The 15,360-nt window shown below is 42.1% G+C and overlaps 1 protein-coding gene across 8 annotated transcripts in view; it reads left to right on the forward strand.

The window, feature by feature from the left end:
• Positions 1 to 15,360, forward strand: part of LOC119659092 (dynactin subunit 1) — a 29,227-nt gene that overhangs the window by 12,947 nt on the left and 920 nt on the right. For 2 of the 8 annotated variants that reach the window (XM_038067004.1, XM_038067005.1), the window contains 8 exons: positions 2,350 to 2,394; positions 2,748 to 2,819; positions 3,049 to 3,217; positions 8,237 to 8,986; positions 9,048 to 9,966; positions 10,023 to 10,291; positions 10,358 to 10,496; positions 14,670 to 15,278. In XM_038067004.1, coding sequence (XP_037922932.1) covers positions 2,350 to 2,394; positions 2,748 to 2,819; positions 3,049 to 3,217; positions 8,237 to 8,986; positions 9,048 to 9,966; positions 10,023 to 10,291; positions 10,358 to 10,496; positions 14,670 to 15,278 — 2,972 coding nt within the window. The remainder of the gene's footprint in view (positions 1 to 2,349; positions 2,395 to 2,747; positions 2,820 to 3,048; positions 3,218 to 8,236; positions 8,987 to 9,047; positions 9,967 to 10,022; positions 10,292 to 10,357; positions 10,497 to 14,669; positions 15,279 to 15,360) is intronic. The other 6 variants (XM_038067008.1, XM_038067010.1, XM_038067007.1 and 3 more) reach the window with 3 other exon arrangements.

Below are 15,360 nucleotides of genomic sequence, written 5' to 3' on the forward strand. Positions count from 1 at the left end.
AAAAAAAATCTTGTTTCACCATGGCAGCGCGCCCCTCCATCATTACATTAACGAACTGAAATTTGAATTGTTCTCCCATCTAGCGTATTCACTCAGGTCCGTAGAGAGAAAACCTGGGCCCGAGGTGATTATTATGCGGAAAACCGAAATTTCTATTTCGAGCGCCCGAAAAAACTCTGGGCTCGCGGGAGTCCTCCCCTCTCCTTCTACCCCCTCTCATTAAGCCTTCATTCACCAGATTTAACACCTAGCAACTATCATTTGTTTCCTAACCTCAAAAAAATTGGAAATTTATCAATGCTTTAAATGCGTATTTTGAGATCCTTGATGATTTACACTGTAAAATGGTATCACTACGTTATGAAAAATGTATTAGTCTTCGTATACCTCTGCAGGCATTCCTCGTATGGCTGCCAATATTGCAGCAGATGTTGGAGACCGTAATTTCAAATCCTTTCTCCAGAGCCCCGAATTTTGATTCTAATTTGAACCTGCTAATTGTTTTGATAACCTCACTAACCTTTCCCCAGTGGAACATCTGTATAGATTGAAAATATCCAACTGTGATCCGAGAAGTATCTCTGATCATGATAATTTGACCTGCTCCAATTCAGGGCTTCTAAATTATGGAGACGCTGATGCCTTCCTTCCGGAGGAAAACCAACAAGTTAGCTGAGATGTTGCTGCCTTTAACATGATGTGCCTGCGCAAACGGACCCCATTAGACCATCGATCTTCATCTTCTATAGCAGCTCGTATATCTAAGGATCTACAGGATATATGAAGCTACCACTGGATTCAAATTGCAGGCCACATATTTTAGAATTAGGGACAAAATATTTATAAGACAAAAACTAAAGAAAACTCAAAAACAAATTTCCCTCTCTCAACGCAGATCCCCCCATACTGCACACTAGGAATGACACTTCTTATGTTAGCTCTACTCATATGATCATAAAATTGGAACTACATGAATTTATGCAGTTTTATCGTTTCGAATGGCTGGCCTAGGAAAGGAGTTGAATATCTACTGCAAGTTCTCGTCCTCTAAATAATTGAAATTACTATTCAAGTGCACCTTATGAGAATGTTACGTTGCCATGCATATGCCTGAAAGCGTTATATTGAAAGCTAACCCACAAATGCATTGGTGATGGGTTCATGCATATCCTTCGGTTCAGGTTGGGGTATTTTCAAGGTTCCGGATTTGTAAGACTATCCCCCATATATTAATCAAATAAAATGGTGAAGGATTTTTTTGTCTAGTTAACCCAATAAATGAACGTAATAATTCTCTCCTATGAATGTGTTTATAACAAACCAAAATTTGTTCAGACTCTGAAATTGGTAAGTAGAAAACAACTGGACACTAGCGATTTGTGTCCCATTTCTTTGATACTTTTTTAACAAACTAATCATCACGATATTGGGATTTATTCTGAGAGATATATATGGCGCCGGTTATCGAGATTTCTGTTAAAAAAACTCAAAAAGACTTGATAAATGTCCAGGACTGCTTTTCGATTGCGTCAGAAAAGGATCACTTTCTATCGAAGTCATTTCATATTTCAAAAGAACGCAAATTTTATTTTTCCAGAATTTTTTGACGACAAAAGTGGAATATATTCGCGATTTTTTTTTTTTTTTTTTTTGTACCTCTGTTGGGTGTATGCACTAATTTTAAATTATATTTTGGTAAATCATATAATTCAATACAAAATAAAAGACACAAATATATCGGTCTCCGTCGCTCACTCGTACGTTCCCTCATAGTTCTGTGGGTTCCACCATTACGAGAAAGACAAATCTTTAAAAATTATCTATGGATCCAGCTGCTTCTCGTAGAGGACACTCAGATGCTCCTGCCTGAAGTAGAGTAGTAGGCAAATCAATGTATTTTGCAAATGACATTGAAGGTTCGCCTGGCGTATAAAAGGATTTTTCGGCCTTCGGAGACCAAATTTTCAGAAGCCTCTTCTTCGTCCTTGGTCCTTGGTCCTTGGATACTTTTTTTATTTTTATTTCGTTTCTAATACGATTTAAAGGCAATACAGCTCCTCTTATCCATCCTTTAAAATTAATGCCTACACCCAATACATTCTCCACAGATTTTCGTTTTCGACCCCAAAACAATTTCGACTCCAATTCTAACAAGCACAATTACAGTAATTGACACAATATTCAAAATTTTCTTCCAAAATTTCCGTCTCCACAAATGTTTACTGCAAACTTCAAGAGAATCTATCAAAATCTTCAATTTATTTTTCCTTTATATAATTTAATTTTCTTCCTAATCATATCAATCATGCTCGCATCCTTCATCATCATGTAAACATCCGATCGTTTTAGTGCGGAATCAGTGCGTTCTTTACCGGGTGTCACGAAACCAACAACGTAAGTTTTTAGAGATTTTTGTCTTTCACGACGTTTGCGCTTGTGTTACAAACAAAACTTGATTTTTTAATTTAAAAGAAAACCTCACAAAAGACCTGGACCCAATTGTGTTATTTTGTTTAAAACAATAGAAACTAAAAAACATGAAAAATTAGGTACGTTTTAATGACTGAAACGCATTTTAGTTGCCGTAGTTAATCCCTAATTCGTAGGTAAAGCTAAATATGTAGAAATAACTCCTGTTTTTTTCTCTTCTTGAAAATTTTCTGATTGCACGCTGCCCTTTGAATTGATTGGGATTCTGGACGATCCCAATTTACTGACTATTTAAAAAAAATAATACATTCATGTAGTGTAAGGCGTAAATCACCGGTTAAACAAGTGAGAAAACCATCAGCTACCACCATGTCATCGTCTGCTTCCAGGTTTGAATAACTCAATAACATCGTGATTTGCTCCTTCTTATTGTTTCATACTCTCTGCTCTTAATTTCAAATGGCTTTCAATTAAATCAACTAATATTGCCTCCTGTACTACTTGTGTTTTTTCAAACAGCTCCTGTTTTGTTTCTTTACTTTTGTAAATGATGCAGCTTTTCAGTAGCAACGTTATAAACTTCTTCTTCTAATATGTGGATTTGATTTTTGTTTGAAGCTCACGACTTTCCCTGACTGGAAGTCGACAGAGTCTGTTAGGATCGAAAAGTCAACTGGTTTCGCCAGCTACCGAACGAGCACCTGGTCATGGTGGTGCATCCGAGAAGAGAACAAATATGAGCCCACCAGATTCAATGCCTCCTTCTAAGCGAGCTTCCTTCATTGAGGTAAGTATCATTATCCTTTTTTTAAACTTGAAAAGTCATCTGTTTATTTTTGCTACTAAGCTAGAATTACCATCATCATCGGCACTACAGCCCGACGTCGGGCCCTGACCACCTGGATCGTTGTCTTCCAATTATCTCAGTCACGTGAACGCGTCCTCCAATTTTGGAAGCAAAGTAGTTTCTCTCGGGCTTCCTCGTAATCTCGCTCCGTCAACACACCGTCGTCCGTTCATAACCTTTTTAGCCATGCAATAATAGCTCGTTCGTTGGACATGCCCTGCCCACTGAAGGCGTTGCAGTTCAACAAATTTCAAGACTTCTAGCTCATCGTATACGTCTCTTTATACAACTCATGGTTATACTGAATGCGCCATCCATCCCGGCCGTGAAAAATTTGCTTTATCCACTTTCCTTTCGAATTTATTTAGCAAATTTTCAGAGATTTGGATTAGGGTCCAGGTTCCGCATCCATAGCATAGCACGCTTCATGTTTCTGTCCACATGCTTCAATTTCATTATGGGACGGACCGAGAAAAAAGTCTTATTCGCTAGCTGTATTTTTCGCTTGACCTCGTCAATCTCTTTGGCGTCCTTTGACAGGCTGCTACCCCTAGATATAAAAATTCGATATTGAGGTCCCTTACGTTGATGCTCTAATTAACTCGTGCCCTACTTCTTGATTGCATCATTATTTTCGTTTTGTCCTCGTTGATGCGTAATCCAACTTCTTTCCAAACAGTGTCAAGAGTATGTAAAAGTTCCTCTGCGTCGGTCAGTTTTCGCGACATGTTGTTAATATCCATTGCTCGAATAGCGTATTTGAGTGCTAAGTTGAAGCATCGTCCTGCTTCAATTAATCGTTGATCGTTATGATTGGATTCCTCATGGAGACTGTATCTTCCAGTGGTTCCCCGATGCCAGCTTTCGTTTCTGATTTTCGCATTAAAATCCCCCAACAGTATATTGATATCGTTTGTTAAGAGTGAATCAAACAGTGTCTCCAGCATAAAACTCGTCTTTCACTGCATCTTCTTTGACATCGGTCGGGTCGTGCACGTGGATGCGACAGAGGTTGAAAAAAGAGTCCTGATGTGAATCGCACACAACCTTTCGTTGATAGATTTGAAGTCGCTGACGGCCGGCTTGAGCTGTTTGCTCACTATAAATCCAACTCCGAACTCCTTGTGACCATGATGGTTTGCCACTTTTGAAAATTGAATGAATTGAATTCATATCGCTTGTTTCGCTACCGATCCAACGTTGTTTCCAATCCGAAGCAAATGTTCCGGGTTTCTTCGCATGGAGTAGGTTTTATATGGATGCGTGGTGGTCTCGGTGATAGCTGCTTCAATTGGTTCGAAACGTGCCAGAGTTCACAGAACAATATTGCAGGTCTGACTACGTAATTCGTGACACCCTACTCACCTGAAACGCTTAGGTGTAACTCAGCCATTCAGGCTACAGCTATCCCTCCCTCCTCCTTTCTCAACCATGGCTTGGCACAGACGATGGCAGAGTTAACTAAACTAAAATGGAGTGGTCATTACAAGTGAATTTCAACCAACGCCAAACCTGTGTACCGACCCACCCGCATAGTTCTTTGTTACTTCTATCACACAACATAATGTAGCTCCATCCCACTTACCCGAAAAGTATGTGAATAGTTCAACATGAATACCTGCCGAACAAGCCATATTTCTCCTTTGGGCGCAAAATGAATAATGTTCTGTAATTTTCAACATGCCTATTTAAAATACGCATTCTTAGGGAACTTTGCTTCACATCGTACTAATAACCAGCTCTTTTCAAATTTGGACGACTATATACAATTATAAAATCCACCTAGAGGCCTTAGAATTGGTGAAATCAAACCCTCATCGATCATTCTGGGTCTTGTAACAAAAGGAAACCTCAAATGAGATCGCGAACCAGATTCTCATTGTGTTCTTCGACCGAAAAGGTGTACTTCACAATTTGTGTCTCAGTCAATACTCTGAAGTACTTATCAGAGTGTTATGCAACAGGGTTCGATCCGAAGAGAAATTTGCAAGAATTCGATGTTGCATTATGATAACGTGCTAACCGAGTTGCGGGCCAAAATGAGTGTCGCAATGCTATTCCAGCCGCTGTAATGCCCCGATCTGTCTCCAACGAACTTCTCTCTTTTCTCAATGATTATAAGAACTTTGAAAGGAACTGGAGGCAGTAAAGGTAGCTACGCCGACCACAATAAAGGAGATTCCAATTATCATCTTCAATGATTGGGTGAAGCGTTGGCAATGGTGTATCGAATCAGAGGGATAAAAGTTTGAAAAGTTTTGAATAATTTATAAACTTATATTGGATAAACGATTTATTAAAAAAGTCATTCTGGAAACTTTTGGGACAGATCCTATATGCCGTATATGGTCTCACACATCCACAAGGAGGTTATTGAGCGCATGTACTATGTACGTTGGGACTACGTTAGATGCCCTTTTGTTGTCAAATGCGATTTGAATTCTCGATATCAGCTGATGTAGAAGATTTTTCGGGGTTTTCGCAGCTCATAAGCATGCCGGTTAGGATGCAAAAGATAAAATGTCAGTCTCTCATGTGCTCCACAACCAACTTTTCAAACGTTTCAGGAAGGAGGTCACCTGTCCCCTCCCTGGCTTTGCTAGAAAATAAGATGCCTGCGTTGTCCAGGTTGAGCCTGCCGAGAGTGTTCGCGTTATGGGCACAACTACAACCACCGTGAAACTCCCACAAGGGAGCCAATCGCAAAGAACTGGGCAGATCTTCCAACAATTCTCCTGGAATATATGCTCCCAGAGAGCCACCCCGGTTTCCATGGTACCATATAAACTCCGGTGAGGCTTCGTGGAAAGAGGCACTTCAAATGAGTCCCTTCCAGACTCGGGTCGGATCACCCTCCTCGAGAACAAGGGACGGAAGTATTCTCCAACGGACATGAAAACCCTTGTAGAACTTCTTATGAAATGTAGAAAATTGGAGTGTTTGGCCGACAACGTAAGGAATTTCTTAGACGTAAGGCGAAAACACGTCGAAAAGGTGTCCTTCAACAAGAAATATGTACGCTGTCTGCCTACTTCAATTGGTACAATAGCTTAGCACCCAAATGGTAAAGCCATCTTCGCCTAATATTTTTGAAGTTTTGACTGGGTGCTAAGCCCTAAACGAAGAGTGGACTAAAAAAAGAGGGAGTAAGGGTATTCCCATTTGGTCCGGTCCGATATCAAGTGGATGCGGACTTACTACCCCTCAATCTTTAAACAAAATGTGAATAAAAATCAACAATACACCACATGTGCGTACAAAGCCCGATGCTGTGACGGCAAACCATCCTTTGAAGCTATAACACACAATATCATAGTCGGCACTAAGAGACCTATCAGTCAGATTCTCTCGCCATTGGAAACCTTCTACACGTTGAGTCAAACAGCTACAGACATTGGGAGCCGATGCGTAATTGCAAAGTACATGGTCGGCGACTGTCATCACCGCATAGCAAAGTTCATAACCACGTTAAATTTGCAAAATTTGTTCCCTACTTGCCGTATGTTAAACTGTCGAAGGATGAGAAGCCTTTCGCAGTTCCAGACCAGTTTACATAGGTTCTAGAACACACCCCAGATCATTCAATCACTGCTCTCATCTCTGCTTAGCGCAGTGCCTCAAATTGCAGCCTACTGGAGGATATCCTGCTCATTATCAAGATCACGATCAGCGTTTTTTGCTCTTAAACGAAATAATTCTCTGGATGATATGATCCCATCAAAAAAACATCCGATATTAAGACCAAATTAATAGAAATGGAAGGCTCTATACCGATGAATTACTAGAACTCAAAGGCAGCTGACTAGAGCCGGTTTCTAGGTATATATACGTATGTATATGGCGTCAGTGGCTCAAAACCAGCTTGCCTTTTCGATATAGACGCGCTATAAACTTCTCTTTTTTTTTGCCTAAACTTTTTGCCATTAGTTATAATCCGAGTAGCAAGACACTTCTGCAGCTCTAATCAACGTAGTATACTTTATTTCCATTCAATCGAAATAATATGAGGAAACCAAAATAAATTTCCAAATCTACACATGACAATAAACCGTCGCATGATTCCGCATTTATCGCTACCTGTAACGATTGAACACATTGAGAAGTTTAGAGACATCCTAGATCTACTATTCTCCCTCGTGAGGAGAGTGCGGTATCTCACAGTCAGAGCTGAGGCAAAAGTTCAACGAGCAGAGCTCTCAGCTCCTAGCAGCTCCTCCTCAGAAGCTAGGATCGATACGCGCTTGCTGCTACTTTGCTAGAGAATTCAGGAGGGTAGAAAGTCTTATCACTTTTATCGACCCACATTACAATAAAACTGTTGACCATGATGATCGTAACAGACTAAATCCTACTTTTCCAAAACATCCACGGGAACCCCAAAAAAATAAAATTAAGAAAGCATAATACCTTGATTGTCTGTACATAGCTGAAGAACTCAATTCAAGCCAGAATTACAAGAGAACGATCAATGTAGAGGCGGATCCGCCCAATTCACCCGCGGAAACCGACCCACATTCAAATAGGACTCCTGCTCTCTCTGGCTTCTGGACCACGAGAAGAATTTTCAGCAGAATAGCCTTTTTTCCCGTGGCTATCAGGCATATTTGCGATCGCTTTATTTTGTTCTTTTTCTCTTCGAAAAATACTCCACGCCAATTTCAATTGCAAAAAGAGTCCTAGAGACTTGATTGGTTTGTTTGGCGGTGTCTTCTCTGCTTTGAAAGATTTATGTTTGTCACCATCCTTTCAGATTTAAATTTTTTGTTTTTACATCCAATTTCTTTCTGCTGCCGTTTTCCGTTGATTTTGCTTTCACCTAGCTCCTCTCAAATCGTTAATCGACCTTACCAACCCTTCGTCTCCTTCCTTCCTCCTTTTTATAAAAACTGTTAGAAATATATATAGTCTTGTAGTCTTTCGTTTCACAATTATCGATAAAATGTTATCCTTAAATTACAGACTGGCTTCCTAGAAACGCTCAACCCTCAATTCACGCCGGGTCAATCGCTAACCACACCATCTCAAGGAATGGGAACTGAAGATAAAATCAGCGCCTTGCAACAACAACAAGAAATCGATGATCTCAAAAATCAAGTTCGGGATCTTACTGAGAAACTGGAAACCCTCAAACAACGTCGAGCCGAAGACAAAGAACGTCTTCGAGAATTCGACAAAATGAAAACTCAATTTGAGCAGCTCCAAGAATTCAAAAGTAAAATCATGGAAGCCCAGTCCCAATTACAACGCGAATTACAACGTGCACGTCAGGAAACTAAGGATGCAATCGAAGCAAGGGACCGTCATGCTGAAGAGATGTCTGAGTTGTCAGAAAATGTTGAACTGATTACCCTCGACAAAGAAATGGCTGAAGAGAAAGCTGATACGTTGCAATTGGAGCTGGAAAGTGCTAAGGAACGAATAGAGGAGCTGACGCTAGATTTGGAAATTCTGCGTACTGAAATGCAGAATAAAACTGTTGGTGGTGGCGGTGGAGGAGATGGTACAGCCCCAGGGGTAATTGAAGGTCCTTCAGTTTATGAATTTAAACAGATGGAGCAGCAGAATACTCGCCTTCGAGAGACTTTAGTTCGGCTTAGAGACTTGAGCGCACATGAGAAGCATGAAATTCAGAAACTTACAAAGGAAGTGGAAACTAAGAAATCAGAGGTGATGGAATTGCAGAGAACAAAGGAGAAATTGTCAACAAAGGTAATGAGTTTCATCCATTGAGAAATCGAAATCATTTAATTTAATTCCTCCCTAACAACAGGTTGACGAGCTCGAGGCCCAAGTAGTTGATCTCCAGGAACAAGTTGACGCCGCTCTCGGTGCTGAAGAGATGGTCGAACAACTCGCTGAAAAAAAATTAGAGCTCGAAGATAAAGTTAAACTTCTTGAGGAAGAAGTTGCCGAACTTGAAGCTCTCGAAGATGTTCACGAGCAACTAATCGAAAGCAATCATGAGCTAGAAATGGACTTACGCGAAGAATTGGACATGGCGCAGGCAGCCAAACGTGAAATGATCCGCGAGAAAGAGGCCGCACTGGAAACTATTGTTGATCGTGATCAAACTATTCTGAAATTCCGTGAACTAGTTCAGAAATTAAATGAACAATTAATTGAGTTGCGCGAAAAAGTCAACCAAAAGGATGAGTTGAGCAAACCAGCAAAGGATACGATTGCAGACACGATTGATTTCAAGCAAATGTTTGCCGAATCGAAGGCGTATACCCGAGCAATTGATTTGCAATTGCGTCAAATTGATTTGAATGAAGTTAATGAGCATGTTCGCATGCTCACAGCTTACATGCCTGATACTTTCATGCAAAGAGGCGGCGATCACGATGCGGTCCTTGTTATCCTACTGATTTCACGCATTGTATTCAAGGCGGGTATCATTGTTAACCAGGCTCGTGAACGGTTCCCGGCTGTAACGTCTATTGATCGAAATGCAGTTCAACAAGGACATTCAGTGCAGCAGTTTGAATTCAAATCGCGTCTTCTGCATCATATTCATAACCTTCAATCTGTCATGCACCAATTTTTGTATGGGCTGAATACTTGCAAGCCAGATATGTTGCTTAAAGCTGGAAGTTCGTTACCGGAAATGGTAGCGCAGGAGAAGACTGTTGATGCTGTGATAGAGTTGCTGAAGGCGAACCAGTTGGACGAGAATTCGTCAACGGATAGTAAGAGTTATCTAGCATTCTATCAGGATCGATTCTTATCAATGTTTAATTCACAGATTTGGAGAAATGTGTTGCCTTCTTTAACGCGATGCATTCAGTTGTGTTTACCGGCGAGGATCTGCTAAACGAAACGCAAATGATCAGGGACAATACAGCATGCATGACTACAGCATGTGATGCAATTACTACGAATGCTTCGGCTATTCAAGCACTAATAAAGGGTGGCGATGAAACTAGTGATTCGGGACTTTTGATGCAATACATTGTACAGAATACAGAAAGTATTAGGCAACATTTGAAAATGATTAAGAGACGATTGCCACAGGTTGGATTTATTAAAGTGAAATAATTTGCTAATGTTTTACATGCTCGTTTTTATGTTTAATTTCAGGACGCTCATGTCATCAAATGTGGTCTGTCGATGAAAACTCTACAAAATTTGAAACAAACGGCAGAGCAACTGGGGAAGGCAATGCAAGTATTACATTTAACGGCTAAGCAGATTGTTCATACAACGACCGCTGATGCTGGTGAGTGTTTTCATTTGTTTACTTTTTTGGCTTCTTCCGAGTTGTCACAATCTTGGCAGATGCTGGATTTTACCTAATACTAGCACTAATTGCCAAGCATTTAGGCTCGGACGATCCTACCTACTTAAAAACTAAAGGGACGGTGGTGGCCGATGGTAGGTGAATGAGAATCCGTCGAGAACTCCCCGCAACATCGAGCACGTATGCAGAATGGTGTACTTCTACATGGTTTGAACCAGACTGTGCGAAAGTCCTAGGACATCAAGGGAGGCCGTGGAGGATTTAGATACAATACCCGTAGCTGACAATTCTATGAAAACTGCAACCAACCGCTCGAGACGCCAAATTTTTTTGATTTCTCGAGCGAATGGCTCATAGTTCACCTTCTTCTTCACGTATTTCCGTTCGATGCTGCTAATATGGGAGATAGCAACATCAATAATATACGCTAAGCGGCCCGTCTTGTCAAATCACAGTACGTCAGGCTTGTTATGTGGAATATGGCGATCAGCAGAACTGTCAAGTACTGCTTGTATGCAAGGTTTTGATGAATCACTTTACATACAGCATTATGCCTGGTAATGTATTGCACCGGTACAGCCAGAAATGAGATGGTCCAACGTCTCTTACGCCAAACCACACAATCTGCACTGGTCGTTCTTCACCCTTTCTTTCATGGCGAGCTTCTTATAAGCTCAGGTGGCGACCACGCCGTCCTGAATGGCGCACATGTTCCCCTCCGTTTTAGTAAAGAGCTCCCCACCACGCAGCCATCTGTTCGACAAATGGCTGCCAAAGGCAATTCACGTGTTCACCGTGCATTGCCTTCGATTTCCATTCATCGAGTCGCTCTTGGTCCGACTTCACCCCACTCAGAGGATTGAAAGATCGATCCTTCAAGTTAAGTGGAGTCAGCCCACAGTCTGCCTTACAGACAGCCATATGCAGGGACTCACCTGCTCTTTGCTGTAAAAATAAGCGCGCAGCGAGTCGACTTGGCGATGATGTTATGCCGCCATGTCAACCACGCCCCTACCTTGGATGTCACGAGGCAGATTCATCTGCTCCACGGCAGAGTTTGGATGATGCATTAGAAATTTGAACATAGTAGTCCGCATCCACCGCTGGACGTTTTGTAGATGGAGAACATGCAAATTTATGTCAAAGTTATTTGAGTTAAGACAAGTAGTAAAGAGAGAACGATTGGCAGCTAGGAATTACCATCGTTCAGTTACGTTTCTAGTAACCGCGGAAGTGAATTTTATGATTGCTTAACAGTCAACCTGGAAAACAATTCGCAATTATGATGAGAAAATTCTAACTGTAACAGTCACTGCTAAGGGTCTTCATCAGCCGCCGAATGAGTTGTCTTTTATTGTTTGTATACTGAATGGTGATCTGAGCCCTTTAGTAATTTCCATTTTTTTTCTTCAAAAGTTTCTTTGTGGGTAAGGTAGGTGAATGCATTTACGCACAGAGTATTGGACTCCTGTAACAGTACGCCGTCGGACTACCAACTAAATACCATCATTACTTCGGGCTAGCCCTCCCGCGCTCCTGGCGTAGGAAGCCTTCATGTTACAGAGAGAAGAGGAAGGGAGTTGTTAGTTCAAGGGGCCCCTTGCCGGTCCTTCCATCGATCGAGCTCAATCTTCTTCACAACAAGATGAACCCGAACGTAATTCGCAACGCGATTCCATTCGCCAGCGCTTCTTAGCCCCTCTCTGACAACGTTCTCTGGAAAAGCTCCCCTTGGATCTGCATCAACTTCGATCGATGGGATTCGCTAGCTCCCATCCATCCGTCGTCGTCCACCATCCGTTACAGAACACACAGGAGATCGTGTTCCAATGTGGAAAAAAGACCGAAAACCTTCGTGTCCACTTAAAAGTTGAGTAAGGAAGTAATTGTTCTCACCATGCGTTCGGCTCAGCCACGGATGTAAATTGTCGATGAGCCGCACAGTCCGCCCGCCTTTTGGCTCATTTTCCCAACAGAGTTGTAACTCGATAAGTGTGCGTTAGTGTCCATCACGGGCAACGATCCTCTCTTAAATCTTCGCCCTTGCGGCTGTAGATAGCTTTACGTTCCTTAGCAATAAGGAAAACAAGGACCACTCCCGCGGTCACCATCACAGCCGCTTCTGAAACAGTTCGATATGCCGACGCGCTGCCAGCAAAGCTCCCCGTCTCTTTACTTGGGCAAGGCTTTTACACCACCAAGGGCATTAGCCCATACTTCGCACCGCAAAGCAGAACCCACAGCGTTGGACCCATAAAAAGACGTCAGGAGAGGTAGATAAGGGCTCGCAGCATTCGTCATTAGTTGACTTAAGGCTGAGATTCCAGTCTTATCCGCTGCTGCCTTGAGTTGTTCGAAGATGCCCATCTTCGAGTCGAGCATTAACCCAAGGTACATAACCGTTGGTTTTGATGTCTTGAGTCTATAGTCGATCGAAATGAGACTATAAGATACGGATTTCACTTTCTGGTTAAGATGGCTACTTCGGGTTTTTCAAGCGCCGAGCTGAAACCAACAAGCGCCACAACATCATCTGCATAACCGACCAAGCGCTACTTTTCTGGTATGTCGAAGTCTTAACAAACTACCGTAGGAAGTGTTCCAGGGATCTTCTCTAGAGTGAATCCTCGTGCTACCCCTCACGTGATCTTCACCCTTCTCTGGGCCTCCAGCGTCTCATAGAGCAGAGCTAATCAAATAATTCCTCAATATCCGCATAAGGTAGCTCGGCACGTGGATGAATTTTCTAATATACCTAACACATCTGACCATTTTACGGAATTGAAGGCATTTCTTACATGAAGTACTACGTGGAGCACTGTGTGCCTCAGCTCTAAGAACGGCGCGCACGACCTCCATAGCAGAGACACCATGGGTTTCCCTGCTATAAAACCGAAATGCTTTGGGGATAAGTCTAAGTAACACTGGATATTTAAAATAAAAAATCCAAAAGCCGTTGCCATTTAACTTCACAAGAGTTCTTCCAGTTCAATCAGCCCGTTTTTTACGATTTACTGACATTCTCTTCTCTGGGCCTTTTCTGGGAACGGAAATACTGCATGGCACAAGAGTTGCCGTCCCCGCACCGGTAGTCCCATCACTTTGCAAGACTTTCTCTTTATTTGGGCGTCCCAGTGTCTCATCAAGTGTTTCAGCCCTTGTTGCCTCTCTCTCTTTTCGTACTGCCGCCCAAACAAAGGCAAACCTTCTTCCTCCTCTGCTATTTCATCGATTTTGTGAGTTTTTGCTTTTGTTCTCTATGGCAATCTTAACAGTGCGTCGTGTGCAAGGGGGCGAGCCGTAATAGTGAGGAGCGGGAGTCCCCTGGTAGACAAAGTCCCTACTCCAATTTCTTGAGGCCTGGCTTTCGTTTAGCTGATCCCGGAGCTCACGGACGGATTAACGCTTGCTCGGGGTGACGCGGTCCACTAATACCGATGTAATGCACACTACAAGGGTCCCGTCACAAATACCACCTTGGCAGCGTTATGCTCACATCAATCCATCGACGTCGGCAGAGAGCTATCAACGACTCTGAGGACTTCCGGTGTGTCGCGACGTCTACCACCGAGAGGCTTTCTCAAGACTACTACGTAGGACGTGGGTATACTGCCAGCTAGCGAGTCAGAACTACTTACTCAGGCACATTGATGTGAGCTCCCCCCAAAAGATCGCAGACGACCCCTGAACGGTTCTTAAACCTTATGGATACGGACTCGTGTGTCAAATCCTAATATAGATGTGGATCTGATCTGGAATGATATCCTTTTAGCAATTCATTTGCGTCGGCAATATCTGGGCTATTACGCTTTGGCGTAACAAAAATCAGTTAATGCCTTGTGAAGTCTCCTTATTGTGAGAGATTTAATGGTGTTTCCTTTGGTAATCGGGTCTGGCGCGTATCACGCTAAAACTATGTGAAGACATACGAAGCCAGTATTGCGTCATTGTGAGAATTTAGATTTCGATGTTATCCATGCAAATTCGGTGGTTATAATCACCTTTATTGTCCAAGTGCATAGAAAATGACGAAAAGCCCACCCAAGACATCAAAAGTTGTACATACTAAGCAAATCATAGCCATTTTCAAAATCCGTGCAGTATTAATAGCAATTTTCCATTAAATACATTTTCACATGCTTTTTTTCCTAGAAACTGAAGCCTCCATCGGTCACACCCAACTCTGGGAAATTCTCTCTAACGTTTGTGAACGCGTCTATGAACAAGACGATCGCGGTCCATCTCAAAATCTCCGTACAGTTCTCACCAACGCCAATACTGACATGGCACAGTTGGCACAATATCTCATCGATCACGAATATGAAATAATGTCAGCTGCTTCAGCAGCTCAAGAAAAACCAGTTGCTCCAATTGTACTGCGAGCTCAATTCATCAAAAAACAACTCGAAGAAACCAAAACTCTCACGGCAACTCTAGAAAATCGCGAAGCTGAAATCCGTCAACTGAAGATGGCAGCTAAGATGAAACAGAATGAACTGTCTGAAATGCAAATTCGTAAGGATCTGGCAGAGAAGAAATTGTCTGTTTTGCAACACGATCATGAGTTGAATGCCGAGAAACTGCAGAGGAAATATGAGGAAACTCTCGCGTTGCTTAAGAAGAAAGAAAAGGAATATGAGGAGACAATGGACCATTTGCAGAATGATATCGATTCCTTGGAGAACGAACGCGGCGCTTTGAGGGAGAAGCTGAAGACAATTGGAAGCAAGAAGGGCGATTTGAAGAATTCAACCGCGTTTGGTAAGTCTGAAAAATTGTTTTATTATTTTATCAGATATGCGCAGTACACGGCAGTAATTTGCTAATGAAGAAGCACTTTCTG

This window comes from Hermetia illucens, chromosome 6, assembly GCF_905115235.1.
Source record: "Hermetia illucens chromosome 6, iHerIll2.2.curated.20191125, whole genome shotgun sequence".
In the NCBI taxonomy this organism is placed as follows: Eukaryota; Metazoa; Arthropoda; class Insecta; order Diptera; family Stratiomyidae; genus Hermetia; species Hermetia illucens.